The 20,918-nt window shown below is 36.0% G+C and overlaps 1 protein-coding gene across 2 annotated transcripts in view; it reads left to right on the forward strand.

The window, feature by feature from the left end:
- Positions 1 to 20,918, forward strand: part of SEPTIN10 (septin 10) — a 74,015-nt gene that overhangs the window by 32,519 nt on the left and 20,578 nt on the right. For both annotated transcript variants that reach the window (XM_039224321.1, XM_039224322.1), the window contains exons 3-8: positions 5,829 to 5,949; positions 6,365 to 6,560; positions 11,143 to 11,329; positions 14,626 to 14,787; positions 16,377 to 16,473; positions 17,617 to 17,785. In XM_039224321.1, coding sequence (XP_039080252.1) covers positions 5,829 to 5,949; positions 6,365 to 6,560; positions 11,143 to 11,329; positions 14,626 to 14,787; positions 16,377 to 16,473; positions 17,617 to 17,785 — 932 coding nt within the window. The remainder of the gene's footprint in view (positions 1 to 5,828; positions 5,950 to 6,364; positions 6,561 to 11,142; positions 11,330 to 14,625; positions 14,788 to 16,376; positions 16,474 to 17,616; positions 17,786 to 20,918) is intronic.

A 20,918-nucleotide genomic window follows, 5' to 3' on the forward strand; every position in this document is an offset into this window, starting at 1 on the left:
TGTCATGCAGAATATAAATTGAAGTTACATCTGAGGGGAGTTCTCTGTGCCTCCTGAATTTCAGTGTCTGTTTCCTTCCCCAGATTGGGTAAGTTCTCAGCTATAATTTGTTCAAGTACACCTTCAGCGCCTTTCCTTTTTTCTTCCTCTTCAGGAATTCCTATGATGTGGATATTGTTCCATTTGATTGTATCACTCAGTTCTCGAACTCTCCTTTTGTGCTCATGGATCAGTTTATCTCTCTTTTCCTTGGCTTCCTCTTGTTCTATAATTGTGTCTTCTAATTCACCTATTCTCCTCTCTGCCTCTTCATGCATTGGCTGCCTCCATTTTGTTATGCATCTCATTTACAGTATTTTTTAATTCATCACAACTATTTTTAAGCTCCATGGTCTTTGTAGCAATGATTTCTCTGATGTCTTCCATGCCTTTTCTAAGCCCAGCGATTAATTTTATGACTGTTGTTCTAAATTTTTGTTCATTTATATTGCTTATATCTGTTTTGAGCAATTCGTTAGCTGTCACGTCTTCCTGGAATTTCTTTAGAGTTCTTCTGTTTCGTCATTTTGGCTAGCTTTCTGTCTCTTGTCAGTTTTAAAAGCTTGTTATGCAATCTGCACCAGTGAGTACTGTTATCTTAAAGGAGGCTTATTGAGTGCCCAGGGTCTTTCCATTCAGGTAGTGTTCTTTTAATGGTGTCTTTTGGTCCCTCATGTTGGTACTTTGGTTATTTTATTTCCCTACTCATAGTGGTATTTGGCACTCTCCACCCTGTGTACTTTGACTTGTTTCTTGAGGAAGCCCTGGAGAGGAAAACAGACAGACAAACAGGGAACACAAACACACACATGCACAAAGAGACTAGCAAACTGAAAGGAAAAAAAAATAAAATAAAAAAACAAACAAAAAAACCCCCAAAACAACAAAAACAAAAACAGCAAAACAGCAAAAGACAAAGGACAGTCTAAAAGCATAAAACCAGAAATCACATCTACAAATAAAGAGTAGTGTGCTGATGGAGGAGCATATACAAATGAGAAATAACAGGGGTGGGGAGAAAGAGATGTTGAAAGTTGACCATGCAGAGAGATTAAAAGGCTTATTTCAGGTAAAGAGAAAGGAGAATAAGGCAGGAGGTAAGGTAAATACCAAAGATAAGAAAGAAGAAAAGAAGAAGAAGAAAAAAACCTGGAAATAATGTTACCCAGAGAAGCTATATAGTCTGATTATTTCAGAGGGAGCGAGAAGGGAAGGTAATGATGGAGATAGAACATGCATCAAGTGAATGGATTATATATGTCTATTTTAACAAACCTATAACCAGAAAACCAGGTCCAGAGGAGGGGAGAGAAATGGACTAGATAAGGGAGAATATCTGAATAGCAAGAGTTGATCTAGAGTCAATCATGGCAATGTGGTCAGTGTTGATGTTGGGGGAGGGGCTGCTTCCATAGCCAGGCTCAGGTAACCAAACAACTAGGTAATGCAGATGGGCGTGGTTTGGTGTAGGTGGGTCTCACCTCCACTTTGTGTCCCTCAGTGCCCCACCTTGGTGGCTGTGGGGAGAAAGATGGCGACCCCCCAGTCCTCTCTGGAACCAGGTGTTGCAAAGCACTCTTTTGCGTCCGATATCACTGTGCTGCGGTCGCAGCCAAGGTGGGCGGGGGTTTATTTCCTGTGCCCAGCCTCATTTCCAGATCTCCTTGGTTTGCAATAATAATACCACCTGGAGTGTAATCCCGCAAGCCCCGGCGCTTCCCACCGGAGGTTTGGGGGATTGAGTATGGGACCAGCTCCTTTTGAATCCAACTGCAACTGTGTTCCCTGGGCACCCTGTGGGAAGAAATCTCTGAGACTAGAGGTGGGATTTCTTTCTGAAAGCCCTGCAGCTAGAGATGGGACAATACAATTCCTCTTTGTCCTGGCTGTGCTTTTTTCTCCCTTCCAGGGACCTTTCTAAGATTCCTCAACTGCTTTTTTTTTCTTTTTCTCTCTGCAGACAGGGAACTCCTTCCCCTCCGTGCCTCTGAGCCCCCCGCCCCCCCCGCCCTTATTTGTCTTCCCCAGTTCGCAGTCACACCCCTCTGAGGCTTTCTTTTTAGTGGACTCTGCCTCTTTTACTCCCAGCCTCTTTCAGTTCAGAGGTTTTTTTGGCTTCAGCCCTTCTTTGTTTGAAAGATGCAGGCCGGAGATAGCAAACTCCCTACTTCTCCGCCATTTTGCCTGCTAGCCTGAATCATATGAATTCTTTAAGTATTCTGAGTATTTGTGCTTTGTCATGTATATATGTCATATATATAATATTTTCTTCCAGTTTGTGACTTACATATTCCTTGATGATCACAAGTTTTTAATATTGATAAAGTAGACAGATAAATAATAAGATTGTCCCAATACCACACTATCTGGTGATTGTTAGCTTTGTGATTGGATTGTATAAGTCCTTCAACTTTGTATAATTGTTGTAGCTGTTCTAAATCGTCTGAATTTCCTTATAAATTTTAGATTGACCTTGTCAGTTACTATATTGACAGCATGGAGTTGAAGCTTGTTCTTTTATCCAGTCTGACAGTTTCCTTCTTTTAATTGGAATGTTTAGATATTCACTGTCCATTATGGTAGCCACTAGCTACATGTGGCTATTTAAATTTAAATTAGTTGAATAAAAGTTAAAAACCAGGTCCTCAGTTGCATTCGACCCATTTGAAGTGTTCAATATTTGCATGTGGCTACCTGTTGCACAGATCAGATACAGAACAGTTCCACCATCACAAGAAGTTCTATCACATATTGGTGGTTTAGACCATTTACATTTAATTTAATTATAGATATAACTAAGTTTAGGTCTGCCAATTTGCTGCTATATGTTTTCTCCTTGTCCCATTTGTTCTTTCATTTTTCTTCTTTTTCTGCCTTTTTTTGGATTAGTATTTTTATGATTGCATTTCATCTTTACTATTGACTTATTAGCTATACCTCTTTGTGATCTTTTATTTTTTAAAAATACTAGTCAGTGTAGGCTTTAATTTATTACATGTATCTTCAGTGTTATAATGCTTCATATATAATACAGAAATCTTAACAACTGTAACTGTCTATTCCCTCTCTATGTTGTGCTGTCTTATCATACATTCTGTTTCTCCGTGATTCCAAATCCTGCAATATATTGCTGTTGTTGCTTTTAATGATCATATTTTCAAGAAATTAAAACAAGCAAAAAGTTCTTTTACACACATTTACATGTCATTTTTTTCTTTTGGCATTTTATTGAATATGTTCTGTGACCTTATGCTTTGCATTATTTTTCGTGAGAAAACTGTAGTCATTTTATGTATTATTTGTGTGTAATGTGTCTCCCCACATCTGGTTGCTCATAAAACTTTTCTGTATCCTCTTTTTGAAACATTTTGTTCTGATACGCCTAGTTGTGGATCCCTCTGGATTTTTCATGTGTGTAGTTTGCTGAAATTCTTAGATCTCTGAGTTCATGTTTAGAAAACTGGAAAAATTTCAATCACTGTTACTTAGATATTTCTTTCCACCCTCCTCCAGTCTCTCCCCATCTTTTCTTTCTTTTTTTTTTTTTAATGTTTTATTTATNTCCCACCTGGATTATGCTCTCTGAGCTAGAACTCAAAGTAGTTTCACTGCAAACATTTTCAATCAAATGCTGTGATTCATAGTGGTATGCCCCTTCTCGTCCTTTGACCCTCATTTTTCTTTTCTTTAAAATTTTTTTATTTTTTTAATTTAATTTAATTTTTAAAAATTTTTTTTAATGTTTTATTTATTTCTAGGAGAGAGAGAGAGACAGTGTGAACAGGGGAGGGTCAGAGAGAGAGGGAGACACAGAATTGGAAACAGGCTCCAGGCTCTGAGCTGGCAGTCAGCACAGAGCCCGACGCGGGGCTCGAACCCACGAACCGTGAGATCATGTTCTGAGCCGAGGTCAGAGTCTCAACCAACTGAGCCACCCAGGCGTCCCCCTACCCATCTTTTCTATATGATTCCATTTACAGGTATGTTAGATCATTTGATATCATTTCACAGTTTTTGGAGCTCTATTTCAGTTTTATCTTTTCTATGAGAGACTTTTAGCTTGGAGAAATAAAGATATTTAGCTTGGATAATAACTATTGAAAAAAATATTTCCTTCCGTTGTTTGATCTGCTGATAATATGGTTCAATAGGTTTTTTATTTAGATGTTGCATTTTTCCTTTTAGGAATTTCATTTGCTGCCTTTTGTTGTTGAGAGCTTCCATATTTCTCTTGTAATTCTGTCATGTCAGCCAATATATCCATCTCTTTTTCTTATAGAAAAAGAGTATAGTTTTCTTCTTCAGCATCTTTATCATAGTTACTTTAAAGTTCTTATCAGCTGAGGGGCGCCTGGGTGGCTCAGTTGGTTAAGTGTCTGACTTCAGCTCAGGTCATGATCTCACGGCTACTGGGTTTGAACCCATGTCAGGCTCTGTGCTGACAGCCAACTCAGAGCCTGGAGCCTGCTTTGGATTCTGTGTCTCCGTCTCTCTCTGACCCTCCCCTGATCACTGTCTCTCTCTCTGAAATAATTAAAACATTAAAAAAAAATGAAGTTCTTATCAGCTGATTCAACTGTGAATCACATTTTTCTACTTCTTCCTCTGTAGTAATTTTTTATTGTATGGTAGATGTTGTGGATGCTACATTGTGGAGGTGCTAGATTTTGTTTCCTTCTTCTGAAGAGTGTTGACCTTTGTTCTAGCAGGCAGTAAATTGTTAGGTTATTGCATTGTTCATGTTGAACCTTTGTTATAGGCTTTGTTAGAGCAGGTCTATTTCAGCTGTGTACTATGGAACATTTCTGATATCTAGGTGGTGATCCTTACTCCTAAAATGTGGTCCATATAGGTTTTCAGTGGAAAGCCTGAAGGGTTTACTGAGCCCCTTTAACTTACAGACTTAAAATTAATGCTCCCCAGGATAGCATTCTTGAATACTCTATATAGCTCCTTCCAATTTCCATCCCTGCCTCCGGCTAGGCTCTTTGTGTTCCCCTTGTACTTGTGCAGTTCAGCCAAAGTTTTAAGAGGAGTGTATTTGTAGATTTTGGACTCCTTCCTTTCTGGAATTTTCTTCTTCAGTTTTCAGCTGATCTACTTTCCCTTGTTTCCAACTGACTACTCAACCCAGTAAGACTACCACTTCCATCTTGAGGTCTGTCTTCTTTGTGTAGCAGTGACTGGGTTGTGCCCTCAGAAAGACCTAGAAAATGTGCATCTCACCCTGCATGGTTTCCGGTTCCCAAGAGTCTCATTTCATCCAGTGTCCGTTGGCCTTTGGTTGCACTCCAGTGACTTGGAAGAATTGTTTATAATTGTTAATTAGCAGGGATATTACTGCAACATAGGTTAACTCTGACATTACTGGGAGCTGAAACTATATAATTTTGTGTTGTACTTTTTTCATATGACATTTAAATTAAAATTTACTAAATATTTATTGTAAACATATTTAATTACTTTAAACATTCCATTTTGTGAATGAATATACCATAGTTTACATGAGTCTGTTCCTTTTTCTTGGAAATCAAATATTTGAGTGTGATAAACAATGCTGGACTTTCATTGTATGAAAAGAATAAGAAATGCGGATGTGTTTTGAGGATCTGGACACAAATTTCTCACAAATTTACTTAATACATTTATATCTTGATGAAGGTACAATGATCATAAACTCTTTAATTTCTTTGAAAAACTATATTTATCCTTTCAAATGTGCCTATATCCTGTTTTAGTGAAACTTTTTCTTTTTTTAAATTATTGCCATTGTCTTTGTTTTCTTCCAGCAAAAAAGAAACAATATTCGTTCTTTAACTATGTCTGGCCATGTTGGTTTTGAGAGTTTGCCTGATCAGTTGGTCAATAGATCCATTCAGCAAGGCTTCTGTTTTAATATTCTCTGTGTGGGTAAGAGCCAAACTCTTCCTCTATATTATTCCTTTATATTCCCGTGTTCTCTCCATTCTTGCAAACAGTATGGTATTCATGTTATTAATTTGATAGCATGATCACAGATTTTTTTTCAGTTATTTAAATTCTGCTAGTTTTGTCTTTCTTAGCTTTACTGCTTTACACTTTTTTCTTTAAATATTTCAGTGCTTTCTTCAGAGTTCTGAGTAACTTAGCATACATACTTACCTTTATGTTCTGCTAATGACTCAGTGGACCAGCCTTAACATGTATGTCTTTCATAGACAACTCAGCCTTTGAAATGTTTGAAATATTTGGGATCCTTGAAACCACTCTGGGAGTTCTATTTTTTTTTTTTTTTTCCTCTCATTTGTCCTTTGCATCTGTGAAGATTTACCTTTGTTTCTTTTAGGGGAGACTGGAATTGGAAAATCAACACTGATTGACACACTATTTAATACTAATTTTGAAGACCATGAATCCTCACATTTTTACCCACATGTTAGACTTAAAGCTCAGACATATGAACTCAACGAAAGTAATGTTCGATTGAAATTGACTATTGTGAATACAATAGGATTTGGTGACCAAATAAACAAAGAAGAGAGGTATGTGTTTTCTTACTGTAATAAAACACATTTTTTCATATTTTAAGACATTTGTCTGGGGTACATGGGTTAAACATCCGACTTTGGCTCAGATCATAATCTCATGGTTTGGGAGTTCGAGCTCTGCATCGGGCTCTGTGCTTGACAGCTCAGAGCCTGGAACCTGCTTCAAATTCTGTGTCTCCCTGTTTCTCGGCCCTTCCCCCACTCATGCTCTTTCACTCTTAAAAATAAGTAAAAATATTAAAAAAAAAGACATTTGTCTTGTTCCACGAGCCATGGTTTGGTTTTCTACTATGGGAATTCAAACCCTTCCTCTCAGACTTTAATCTTTTTAATAATTCAGCAATGTTTTATTCTTAACAAATTGACATTTTCTATCCAGTTGTCTAATTTTTTTAGAATAATTTGAATCACATTATTGAAATGTGTATTTCAGCAAAAATTATTTTAATTATTTTTTCATATGCTGATTCGGTATATAGTAAGTGATTTGTAATAATTTTCAGGCAGGACTTATTTTGTTGAGGGAAAAATAGTGAGACATACAGTGGCAAATACATAATGGCCCAGTCCACGGTGCTTGAATTATTTTGTATGTGAAATTCTAGCCAAATCAGCCAGGTACATTATTAAGCATTGCAGGAAAGGTTTGACATTGAAACTGTTATTTATATTTTATATGATGTCATTATTTCTCTTATAGTACTATAAAGAATGATGATAGATTTTATATGAAATTTAAAGTATGAAATCGGGAAATAGATTAGAGTAAAACAATAACTTTTTGTTCTTTTTCTGTTTTGAAATGCATATATTTTCATTATTAGAGGTAATTTTCTAGTTTCCTAAAGTTTGCTTGAAAAGAGAAATATTTTGCATAATTATGTGACTTATGTTATCCTTTTCAGCACATTTATGTGGGTGTTCTAGAGGAAGAAGATTAGTGGTAGAGTCAAAGGCCTGTGACATGTTGCTTTAAAACTTTATAATTTCTATGTAGAGATCTTATACGGTTTTACTTAAATTTATTCTTAGATATTGGCATTTTTGATGTTCTCGTAGATGATATGTTTTAGAAATACTTAATTTTCTATTTGGTGTATAGAAATATAATTTTGCATATAGGGATGTTTGTAAATTCTCTGATTAATTCCAACAATTTGTCTCTAAATTTGTGTTGATTTTCTATGTATGTAATGGTATAATCTCTCAAAAGATTTGTTTTTCTTCAGTTCTTTTGTTCCTTTTAAAATAAGTTTTATTGATGTATAATTTATATAGAATAAATAAAATTCACTGCTTTTTTAAAGTGTACAATTCTGTTAATTTTGACACATACTTGGTTTTATAACCACCACCAGGACTGTAATATAGGATATATATATAGTCTTAGGTTTTTTCCTCACACATATATTTAGATTAGTGCTTTACCAAAGACTGGAGGGAACCGCTGTCCAGATCATTAGCACTTTTGTTGGTGTAGCTGCCCTCTATTCAGTGTTCTTGCCTACAAATTCTGTTTGCCTTGGCCTCCCTGAACTGTTTCTGTCTCCTCAACTTGGTGAGTCTGCCAGGCTCTGTGATCTCTTGTGCTGTACCCTGGAAACTTGTCTCCAGGCAGTAAGCTGAGGGAATCATAAAGCTTCTCATTTATTTACCTTCTCAATGAACACAGTTTTATATGGCGTATTGTCCCATGTCTTGAAAGCCTTCTTCTTGTGTTTATCCAGGTCTCTAATTGTTTAGGGTAAGAGAGTAAACCCAGTCCCAGTTACTTCATCATGGCTGAAGACAGTTTTTATTTTTTTTCTTCCATTTTTAAAACCTAACTGCACTGGGTAGGATTTACAGTATTATATTGGATGGTCAGTGGTATTAGTGGGTATCTTTGCCTTGTCCTGGTCCAGAAGGAAAGCTTTATTTTTACCATATATTATGCTTGCTTGCTTTTTTAAAAATTTAAGTTGGAGTAAGGAAGTTCCCATTGTATTACTAGTAAGGGTTTTTTTTTTTTAGGGTTTTTTAAAATCATGAATAAATATATTATTTTTTTTTCGCATTCTGTAGAAAAGATTGTATTTTCTCTTTTTTAATCTGTAAGAATGTGATTTTTAGTAACTGATTTTTCATTAGTAAATTAGTCTTGAAATCTTCATACCATTTTGTATATTTAAGATTATAAGTTATTTTACTGATGTTTGTTTTTTTCCTTTGGTTCTTATTCATTGTGCTTTTTTTTTTCTCATATGCTTTGATATTTTTTATTGTAGGTGCCATGGTCTTTGAAAAATTATTTGCAGAGATACTTTGAGGTCTAAGATGAAGATGTCTTCCTTTGAACAGATTTAGATTTGCTTATGTTAGGCCCCTGTGGCATTAATACTCTGAAGATCCTTAAATCCGTTTCATGGCTCGAGTTTTTCAGCATCAAAGAGGCACTGTGAACCTGGGCTCTGGATATGTGTGAGGGTAGACCCTGTGGCCTCAAATTCTCAAGGACATTTTTTTCTCCTTTACTTTTATTTTCCCTACTTACTGCCAGGGCAACCTTCCCTGCAACAACTTGGGGGAGGGGAGGAATTGTAGGTTAACTTCTAGCTCATTCTTAACCCTGAAAATGCAGGCTTTCAGGATCAAAGCTTAATGTGGGGAGTCAGTCTCTTAAAATAGATTGCCACTTTGTGTGGGTCCTGGATTTTGATTTCTTCCTTCTTGTCCTATGAGTCCTTCAGAGCTAATGCTTAAGAACTAGATTGACAACTGATCTCAAGACAATACTAGCACTGATGCTTTTAGTGCAGGGGTTAGTAAAATTTTTCTGTAAAGTGCCAAATAGTCAATATTCCAGACTTTGAAGGACATATATGGTCTCTGTCCAAACTACTCTGCTCAGCCACTGTAACACAGAAGCAGCCATAGCCAATACATATACCAGTGAACGGGGCTGTGTTTCAGTGAAACTTACAATAAATATACAGGCATCGTCTGGATTTGGCCCATTTATTGACTTCTGCTCTAAGTTCTCTGCTCACCTCTCTCAGGTTCTACTCTCTTCAATTTTGACCTGGTTATTAATTCCTTATCATTTTATGAGTACTTGGAAGTTTTTGAGGAGGTTATTTTTGTATTTTAAGCCATTTTCTTTTGTTTCACATGAAGAATGAATATGCAGTGTATTGGAAGTGGAAACCTAGAGCCAGTTACTATGGAAGAACTCCTAATGGTAGACTATTTATTTAGCAGAAAATGTTTTGGTTTTCATTTTGACCTGAATGCAACACAGTCAGGTAGAGGACGATTTATGGCTATTAGGTCATAAAATAGGTCATATTACTCATCTCTTTCAAGTCATTAATAAAAGCTTTGGATTGTTTTATGTTAATATATGTGCTTACAAATTAATTTTTACTATTTTATTATTTTGGAGAGGAAATCATGTTGAGTCACATTTAGATGAGTTTCCCAAGTATAGTGTTCCTGATAGTGAATACTGGTGTTCCTAATAGTCTCTCTGATAATGCTCAAAGTATTGTGCTAGATGTTGTGGAGAACATAGAAGTAGAAGATACTGTCTATCCTCATGTTGTTTTATCATCTGTGTGGGAAGAACAAGGCATTCTATGAGATTAAAAGAGGTGATAATCCTAAAGGACTAAAATGGTCAGGCAACTTAATGAAAGAATTCAGTTCTGTGCACATGTATTGAGTATCTCAGCTCTATGAAGTACCACTCCATTTGCGCTACAAAGATAATTATAAATGTGTCCAGGGAATTTGACAGAGGAAATATTTGCTGTTATTTTCACTTAGAAACCCAGATTTACTTAATTAGAATGGTTAAGAGTAGAAAGTTGAATTGAGTAGACAGTGATCTAGCATATCAGAATGAAGTGGAATAGTCACAGAGTAATATGAATGCTGGTGCACATGTACTGTGACATGATTTGCATCTTAAAGGATGCACAGAAGGAAGTAGCTAGAGAGAAAAAGGAATGCCAGGGAAGAGAAGTGATTTGGGCAAGGACTCAGAGCATAGAGTTTGATGTGCTTTCCTTTGTTTAGAATTAAAAATAAAATTGTGTCTGCATTACTGGTTACTTTCATTTTATATATGGCTTTCCTCCTTACTATGTTGCTATTTTTCATGTCTTATGGATCTGATTTAAGAAGCAAGAAATCATACAGTTTGACTTAAATATCTTTTAAGTTATTAATACTCGTACCTTTTCTCAGTAAAATAATATGTCATGTCCAGTTTGGCTATAGTTAGATGCCTGGCTTCATTCAGCAGTCTGGCAAGTCTGGGAATCCTTGTCAGATTGAGTCTGTACATTCTGTATATCCATTCAGTTTCTATAAAACAATTAAAGCACAGGATGTACTGATGGTTTTAAAGTACTATCTTTGTACGTGCATGTTTTGCACAATTAGTCTTATTACTAAAGTTCTCTGTTTAGCATAGATAGTAGCTGTTTATTAATTGGTGAAAATAAACATCTTACACTTGAGAATTATGTAAATATCTTCTTAAGGTAGCATGAATATGCTGTATTAAATATTTAATATTTATTTTTTTCAGCTACCAACCAATAGTTGACTACATAGATGCTCAGTTTGAGGCCTATCTCCAAGAGGAGCTAAAAATCAAGCGTTCTCTCTTTAACTACCACGATTCTCGCATCCATGTGTGCCTCTACTTCATCTCACCTACAGGTCACTCCCTGAAGACACTGGATCTCTTAACGATGAAGAGCCTTGACAGCAAGGTAGCCTTGGAAAAGGAATCAGCTTATGCTTTAATATTTATTTTGAACTATTAACATATCTTTATGATATATATATCTTAACTTTTATTCTGTGCATTTTAAAAACATTTGATAAGTTTCAATCTAAGGTTATTTTCGACAGAAATTCCATTTGGAAGTTGAACTGCAAAGAAAAATATGTTAACATAAAATTTTAGTCCTTTTTTTTAGTGATTAAATTGCATGCCAGTATCTGACACTGATTTTACTTAATGATGCTATTGAGAAGTTCATTGACAAAGGTTAAGGTTTCATGTTTCATCATGTGTTACAGTAATTATGTTTTAATTTGAACCATACCAAGAAAACCTAGTTTTGAACTTCTGAGCCAAGAAGTGACATATAAATTCAGGGAACTATAAAAATAATATCCACAAATTTACTTACTTCGGGATTTTTTTTAAATTTGTGTAAAATATGGTTGAAGACTAGTATCTTATTCTAAAAAAACTCCACAGTTTTCCCATAGCCTTTTTTTAAATTAAAAAAAAATTTTTAATGTTTTATTTATTTCTGAGAGAGAGAGCATGAACAGGGGAGGGTTAGAGAGTGAGGGAGACACAGAATCTGAAACAGTCTCCAGGCTCTGAGCTAGCTGTCAGCACAGAGCCTGACGCGGGGCTCAAACCCATGAGCCATGAGATCATGACCTGAGCCAATGTTGGACACTTAACCAACTGAGCTACCCAGGCACCCCCCTATAGCCTTTGATGGTGTGAGGAATGCAGCTTTCATTATTCTGGCTAATAATTTTATGAAATAGGATTCAGGAAAAAGGGCATTCTGTCCAGAATGTCTGTCTACTTTCTATATAGAAAATCCATGTGGAAAACATGAAGCTGCCATTGAGGTCTTGGAACATAGATTGACTTTTGACTAGGTGCACAGTCTCCTGGCTTTAGCAAAAACTTGATGAAGCTTACATGATAGTCTATTCATCTATTTAGATGTTGTAATCATTTACCCAGTATTTTAATAGTTGAGTCTGATTATATGGAAATTCATAAAATCAACATAAAATCAAGCATGTGCAAGTTTGTTTTAGCTAGACGGAAGCAATATCATGTAATCTTTATAAACATTATAGAATTCGATGTCAGTAGAGGCTGATTTTAAATACTGTGTCTGTCCCTTAATAGCTTCATGTTTTTTGACAAGTTTCTTTAGCCTCCTGAGCCTCAGTTTCCTCACCTCTAAAATAAAAACTTAAGGAGAATAATACCTATCTCAGTGGACAGATGTGAGGGTTAATTAAACTGATATCTTGTCTTTTATTCCTAAGTTTGACATGCAGTGTGAAACATCTCTTTCCCTCTCAGTGATATATAAATACATAGGTGTGTAGCATTTAGTCTGTGATATCCCTCCCAGCCTAATTAGAGTGATATTTTTGGCTAGGAATGCCTGAGATACTCCCCTAACTATATTACTCATAGCAAACCCCACAGACAGGAGCTTGTCATGGGCCAGGGCCAGTCTCATGGCTGAGCCAGCCCTTGTAGCTCTTGCTAAGATCTCAGGATGCACTTCAGCCATATACCATCAGGGAACTTTGAAGAACAAGATCCTTTTATTACTCACAGCTCCTGGTGGGTACACAGCGTGCAGGAGGGCCACACAATAAAGTTGACAGTGAACCTGGGTTCTGCTTTTATTAGAGTTGAGGGTTGGGTGTCTAAGGTTTTACGGGTTCACTCTTGGCAAATTTAAAGGATAAGAGTAGAATTAGGGCACAAGGAGGGAGAAGTAGGCTCACACAAGTGGTCAGTTACCTGGGTAAGTCACCCAGGTTTTCTAAAAGGAGAACTTCATGGGTGGGGGTGGTTCTGTGCTTTATTCAGTTTTGCTAGTAACCATGTCATACAGCTGGCAATATGTTCATTTGACCTGGATGTCTTTGAAACGAGTATCTTGGCAATCAAAAGCTTAATGTCAGGCACTTAACATTAGAGCATGCTTCTGCTGTTTACTATGGAAGCAGTTATAAGTTATTAGCTTGGTATAAATTACTGACAGTCTAAGTATGCAATATTGAAACTTGGCATCAAATTTTTATGTACTTTCACTAATTTGGCATTAAAGCTGTTTACCCACAATTGCTGGGAAGTTTTCATGGGTAGATAAAAAAAATCTTTATCTTCTGTGGAGCATATTTAAAGACTAATAAATCTGAATATACACAGTAAGTCAGTGTGAAACTGGAGAAGAGCAAGAACTTAAGAATAGAATAGGAGTTATGATTTTTACTTTTCATTCTGAAAATTATATTGGTATCTCACTCTCTTAATACATATGATTAGTTAGCCTAAAGTTTTTCTCTCTAAATAAACAAAACCCAAAAAACCAACAAACAGAAGCCCTATAGACCCTTAGATTTGTGGAGACATCAGTCTTTTGTGAGATTAATATAAAGTTAATCAGTCTTCACGACCCCAGATTTCTTCCTCTCTGGTCAATGATAGGACTTTAATGCTAAGAGTGTTATTCCTTTGAGTCATGAACACTTTCAGTTGATATTCATAAAATTTCCTTCCTTCAACATCTAGCTAGGAGTCTCTAACAACAGAGACTTGCAGATTGGATGTATTGACTGGGGAGAGGACCTGCTGAAATGTGGGGCAGAAGGAGAAACCTGCTTCATAGTTTTGCCAAGGGATCAATCACTCTGATTATTGAGTGCTTAGATTATTAAGAAATAAGAAAATCTTAGTGAATTAAGCAGGCAATCTCAGCTTCCTGCTTACATTTTGTATGTGATAGAATTATAAGAGACTTTGAGAAAGAGAAGAAAATATACAATTTCTAACCCTAAATTCAGGTGTAAGATTAATCTTGTAAGAGCTCTGCATTTTAAAAGGAGTTACTATTAAGGCCACCGTCTGTAGGAATGATTGTATAGGGGAATATGGTGACAATGACAGCCAGAGATTTTCTAGGTTAGGGCTTGGCAAGCTTTTTCTGTGAAGGGCCATGTAGTAAGTAATATTTTAGGCTTTACAGGCCATATGGTCTCTGAGTTAATTGCTCATCTCTGCTATTGTAACATGAAAGTGGCCATGGATAATATGTAAATGAGTGGGCCTGGCTGTGTTCCAGTAAATCTTTATTTATATCAACAGGCAATGAGCAGAACCATAGTTTGTTCATCTGATTTAGGTTAAAGAAGTTTGTCGACACAGTGGTTTTGAATGCAAAAACTACAGAATAAAAAATAAATCCTCAATTATGAGATGTTGTTTTTTCTTTATTGTTGGTAGGTGAACATTATACCAGTGATTGCCAAAGCAGATGCAATCTCTAAAGCTGAATTACAGAAGTTTAAGATCAAGCTCATGAGTGAATTGGTTAGCAACGGTGTCCAGATATACCAGTTCCCAACAGATGATGAAACCATTGCTAAAATCAATGCTTCAATGAATGTAAGCTCCTCTTGAATGCTAATTCTATTTTACATGTGAAAAGAGTAATTTACAAGTGACATTCCTACTAACACACTTTCACTTGTGTCTTCAGAAAAACTTCACACAAGATGAAACTTCAAAAAGTTCAGTATAGAAAAATGTTTTATTTTGAGAATATAATGAGAATATATTTTTGAGCTTATTTTCTTTCCTCTTCTTTCACCTAAATCAAATGATACATTGGTAAGGCTGGGGTCCTCCTTTTGTGGCACTATACTTACTAATTGCCTTTGGAAGATGCTTTCTAGCCTGTCTTGAAAAACATGTGAAGTCTTTATACTCTCCCTCGGAATGCTTTAGAATCTCAAAATCTTTAAGGATATCTTTATAATCTGGTATTAAAGCTCATTCTCCCTTACAGTGTCACATGTCCATATTAAACATTCACATAACTTTTCATTTAATATAAGCAAAGATGGCTAATTTCTTTGTGTTACTTTCTATAGGCTACTAAATTTCTTAAATATCTGGTTATATTTTGAAGAGTCATGGGTTTTGGAGTTAGATAGACTTAATCATATATTGTTCTGGGAGTTATTAACCTCCCTGAGACTGTTAACTTACCTACAAAATTGGGTTAAGACCTATCTTATGGGTTGTTGTGAGGATACAATCTTTGTTCACTGCCTAACACATTGACATTGAGTAACTGTTCATGCCATTTCTCCTTTTCCTTTTCTGATTTTTCATTCAGATATTTTAAATATATAAAAAGCTGACTATGTAAATGAAGTGATCTCAATATCTATATGTTATACTGTCTTTTGATCCAATTTTATTTTTTGTGCCCACTTGGAATAATTTTCCAGAAAGGCACAATTAAGACACTGTCAATTATTAAATATTAAACATAATACTTAATACTTTTTACATTAGACTTTTCCCCTATATTAATCCTCAGTTTCAGACAGATCAGTTTACTCACTGTTCCCTAAATCTAACTATTTGTCTTTGTTCAAAATCTTCCCCTTACCAAAGTTAGTACTTACTCTCCTTGATCCATCTCCTGTTTAGGTTGTATCTTCCTGCTCACAATAATCCCTCATTCCTCTAAGTTTATGTAACATTCATTGCATTTCGCATTAGTTAAGAACTTAAATGTTACTTATAGTATCGTATATCTGTGTACACTGTATATTTAATATAGTATGTATCTGTGTACACAATGTAGATATATGTTTTAGTTATGTATTTTGTGTGTGTGAGTATATGTATGTGTGCAATTTCCTCAACATTGCCTTTTGGAGCAAAGATAATATTGAGGGAAATTAAACCAATACCATAATTTTGTATTCCTATAGCAAATACTTTGCATGTAGGGGATGCTCAATAAATAATTTTCTTTATAGGGCCTGAAATTTACTCTTATAGACCAGTTGGCACATATTCACTGCCAAATTTTAAACTTGGAGGCATAGCAGATCATTTGATTTTAATAACTTTGTTGTTTAGTAAATTTTCTCTAATCTGTTATTTTTATAAAACTTTTTAGTTAGGCATTTATCATAGTAGTATGAAATATGATTAATATCATGGTTCCTTTCCAGGGACATTTACCATTTGCTGTTGTAGGAAGTATGGATGAGGTAAAAGTTGGAAATAAGATGGTCAAAGCTCGCCAATACCCTTGGGGTGTTGTACAAGGTAAATGAATGATTACTAGGAATATGTATGTATGTCATCTAACAGTCTGAAAGTAGCATTCAGTGTATTCTGAGGTGTTACTTATTTTGGCTTTTGATTTGTTTATCAGGAGAGTGGAATGTGTTTGGTTTTAGCCAACTCTGTAGGAACTGATAGAGCTTCTCTGTTTTCTGCATTATCCCATACACATTTCATGTCTGATGTGTCAAGACATTCAGAAGGTAGCAAGCACTGGTCAGGTACTTTGAACAGAATCTGATTGTAAATACTAGTGTTTAAACATGATACATAAACTAATTACTGAGTAATTCTGGGCACACAAAAACATCTTGTACATTTATATATTTTTACTCATCAAAATATTACTATTTCTAAAACAAACTAGTCAGGCAATTAAGAAATTTTGGGATTTATCTAACATTATAATGAGTAAGTAATTAGTACTATTTGGTTCATTTAATTGTAGTACTAATTAATGGGAAATGGATTACCTCTACTAGTACTGGTTTCCCAGTGCTACTACTTTTTTAAATTGACAAATTTGTAATTAATAAAAAATATTGACAAAACTTGACATTTTTAATGTGTAGAAAAATATAAAAATGGTAATTGTACCTAAAACTATTGGTTACGGTAACACATTTAGTTGTAGTCTTTGGGCCACCATAAATAGAAGGACTATGTAAGGAGGACTAAGTGTATTTATTCACTAATTCTATATCGTGTCAAACATAAATGTGACATTATATACAAAGAATGTAATAATTATATTATGTACAGGTGATATCTTAAGTACTTTGAAGTTTTAGTAAAATAATGGTACAGACTCCTGAGGATGGTTTTGTAAACTACTAACAAAATATTAGTGAAATAACTGGAGCATATGGTAACATAATGTAATGTATTTCTTTCCTGTTTATCCATTGCCTACTAAATTCAAACAGTCTCCCAATCTGTTAATTTACATTGCCTATAATTCAGTGTGTATAATGCAAGAATTTCTTCCTGGTTCTTGCTATAAAATAGTTGTAGGTGTTAGACTGATCATTTTACTGTATGTGTTTTTTATATTCATTCATTCAACAAATGCAGTGTGCCAAGAATTAAAAATTGGTGTTGCTCTTTTCTTGTTTTTCATACTAGTGGAAAACGAAAATCACTGTGACTTTGTAAAGCTCCGAGAGATGCTCATTTGCACAAACATGGAGGATCTGCGAGAACAGACCCATACTAGGCATTATGAACTTTACAGGCGATGCAAACTGGAGGAAATGGGCTTTACAGATGTGGGCCCAGAGAATAAGCCACTCAGGTAAGGGGGGATTTCTCTGAGAATCCAACCAAAGAGGAAGTTAGGAGGACTGTACTATGTTATATATCCAGGATGTTGGAGAATGTGGTTTTCAGAAATCAGGCAAATCATGAAGTAGAATCATTTCCTAATAATTAATTATTGTGCTTCTCAGATTACTTGAGGACTTCTTGTTTTTGAAGGGTCTTTAAGACCTCATCTGACTCAAAGTGTTTAAGAGAGAATATGGGCCAAAAGCCCACTATCTTAGTACATGCTGAAATGAATAACTAAAGGAAAGAACTCTCATTATTTAGTTCTGTGTTTGTATTTTTCTGAAAACGATGAAAGTATATTTATCTGTCCTTCTAAAAGAAAGTTGTAATGTGAATCATAGTAAAACAAATGACGAAATGCCTTGGTTTTTCTCCTGTTGAAAGTTTGGAATGACTTGAACTTAGGAAAATGATCTCAAAAGCCAAAAGGCCAAGAAGCGATAGGAAAATGTCAAGTAAAGGAAAAAGTACTTGCAGGGAGTCAGGGATTAAAATGTTTCTTAAAATATTACAGTATCGTTTTAAGAATTTTTTTGCCTGAAGACCTTCTTGCTCAGTGATTAGAGCATTCAGTGTTATCGTAAACTTACTGGGTAATTTTTTATGCTGCCACATTCCTGACTTTTTTTTTCAAATTAAGATATGTAAACATGAAACTCTAATCCTTAACCCACTACAGCAAATTTGATTCGATGTAGCATTCCAGAACAGTTTTTGCATGGAGGAAAGCATGAGATCTTTAAGACAAACACTCTTAAAACTCAGCTGTGTGAGTAAGGATTCCTTTTCCATTTCATTATTTGCATTTCCGTCACTTCCCTGGTGGTTCCTGTTTGTACTAGAGTAAACACAAAAGGAAGGAGGAGGAGACATTAAATCAATGCTGCTATTGCATATGACCTTTGCGAAGATTTAATAGATGAAATTAAATTTTCATTTTTTTTCTGTGGATTTCATTAATGTTTTAACTTCAGTACCATGATAATTTTTAAAAAAATTTTATAATGTTTATTTATTTTTAAGGAAGAGAGAGACAGAGCGTGAGCAGGGGAGGGGAGAGAGAGAGGGAGACAAGGAATCTGAAGCAGGTTCCAGGCTCTGAGCTGTCAACACAGAGCCTGACATGGAGCTCGAACCCACAAACTGCAAGATCGTGACCTGAGCCAAAGTCGGATGCTTAACCAACTGAGCCACCCAGGCGCCCCTGATAATTTTTTTAAAATATAGTTTATTGTCTAGTTGGTTTCCATATAACACCCACTGCTCATCCCAACAAGTGCCGTCCTCCATGCCCATCACCCACTTCCCCCTCTCCCCCAACCCCCATGAACCTTCAGTTTTTTCTCAGTATTTAAGAGGCTCTTATGGTTTGCCTCCCTCCCTATTTTTAACTTTTTCCCCTTCCCCTCCCCTATAGTCCTCTGTTAAGTTTCTCCTGTTCCACATATGAGTGAAAACATATAGTATCAGTCTTTCTCTACCTGATTTAATTCACTTAGCATAACACTCCTGAGTTCCACCCTGTTGCTAAAAATAGCCAGATTTCATTCTTTCTCATTGCCATGTAGTATTCCATTATAATATAAACCATATCTTCTTTTTTTTTTACCATTCTTTTTAAATTTTTTTAAATAGTTTATTGTCAAGTTGGTTTCCATATAACACCCAGCGCTCATCCCCACAAGTGCCCTCAACATGCCCATCTCCTCCCTCCCCCCCCTGCACCCATCAGTCCTCAGTTTGTTCTCAGCATTCAAGAGTCTTTCATGGTTTGCCTCTCTCCCTCTCCCCCACCATTTCCCAACTTCTTCTCCCCCATGGTCCTCTGTTAAGTTCTTCCTAATCCTCCAATATGTTTAAACATATGATATTTGTCCTTATCTGCCTGACTTATTTCGCTCAGCATAACACCCTCAAGGTCCATCCATGTTGCTACAAATGGCCAGATTTCATTCTTTCTCATTGCCATGTAGTATTCCATCGTATAAATAAACCACATCTTCTTGATCCATTCGTCCGTTGATGGACACTTACGCTCTTTCCATGTTTTAGCTATTGTTGAGAGTGCTGCTATGAACATTGGGGTCCCTGTGCTCCTATGCATCAGCACTCCTATCTATATTCCTTGGGCCAAATCCTAGCAGTGCTATTGCTGGGTCATAGGGGAGTTCTATTGTTAATTTCCTGAAGAACCTCCACACAGTTTTCCAGAGGGGCTGCGCCAGTTTACATGCCCACCAACAGTGTAGGAGGGTGCCCGTTTCTCCACATCTTCGCCAGCATCTAGAGTTCTCTGATTTGCTCATTTTAGCCACTCTGACTGGTGTGAGGTGGTATCTCAGTGTGGTTTTGATTTGTATTTCCCTGATGAGGAGGGATGCTGAGCATCGTTTCATGTGTCTGTTGGCCATCTGCATGTCCTCTTTGGAGAAGTGTCTGTTCATGTCTTCTGCCCATTTCTTTACTGGTTTGTTTGTTTTCCAGGTGTGGAGTTTGGTGAGTTCCCTATAGATTTTGGATATTAACCCTTTATCGGATATGTCATTTGCAACTATCTTTTCCCATTCCATTGGTTGCCTATTAGTTTTGTGGACTGTTTCCTTTGCCGTGCTGAAACTTTTGATTTTGATGAGGTCCCACTCGTTTATTTTTGCTCTTGATTCCCTTACTTTTGGGGATGTGTCAAGTAAGAAATTGCTGCGGTGGAGGTCAAGGATAGTTGCTTCCTGCTTTCTCCTCTAGGGTTTGGATGGTTTCCTGTCTTACGTTCAGGTCTTTTATCCATTTTGAGTTTATTTTTGTGTATGGTGTGAGAAATTGATCTAGTTTCATTCTTCTGCATGTTGCTGTCCAGTTCTCCCAATCCCAACTGTTAAAGACGCTGTTTTTTTTTTTCCATTGGATATTCTTTCCTGCTTTGTCAAAGATTAGTTGGCTGTATACCTTTGGGTCCAGGTCTGAGTTCTCAATTCTGTTCCATTGGTCTATGTGTTTATTTTTGTGCCAATACCATACTGTCTTGATGATGACAGCATTGTAGTAGAGGCTAAAGTCTGGGATGGTGATGCCTCCCTTTTTGTTTTCTTCTTCAAGATTAC

The sequence above is a fragment of the Hyaena hyaena genome, unplaced genomic scaffold (assembly GCF_003009895.1).
Source record: "Hyaena hyaena isolate Hyena2069 unplaced genomic scaffold, ASM300989v1 scaffold_1596, whole genome shotgun sequence".
Taxonomy (NCBI): domain Eukaryota; kingdom Metazoa; phylum Chordata; class Mammalia; order Carnivora; family Hyaenidae; genus Hyaena; species Hyaena hyaena.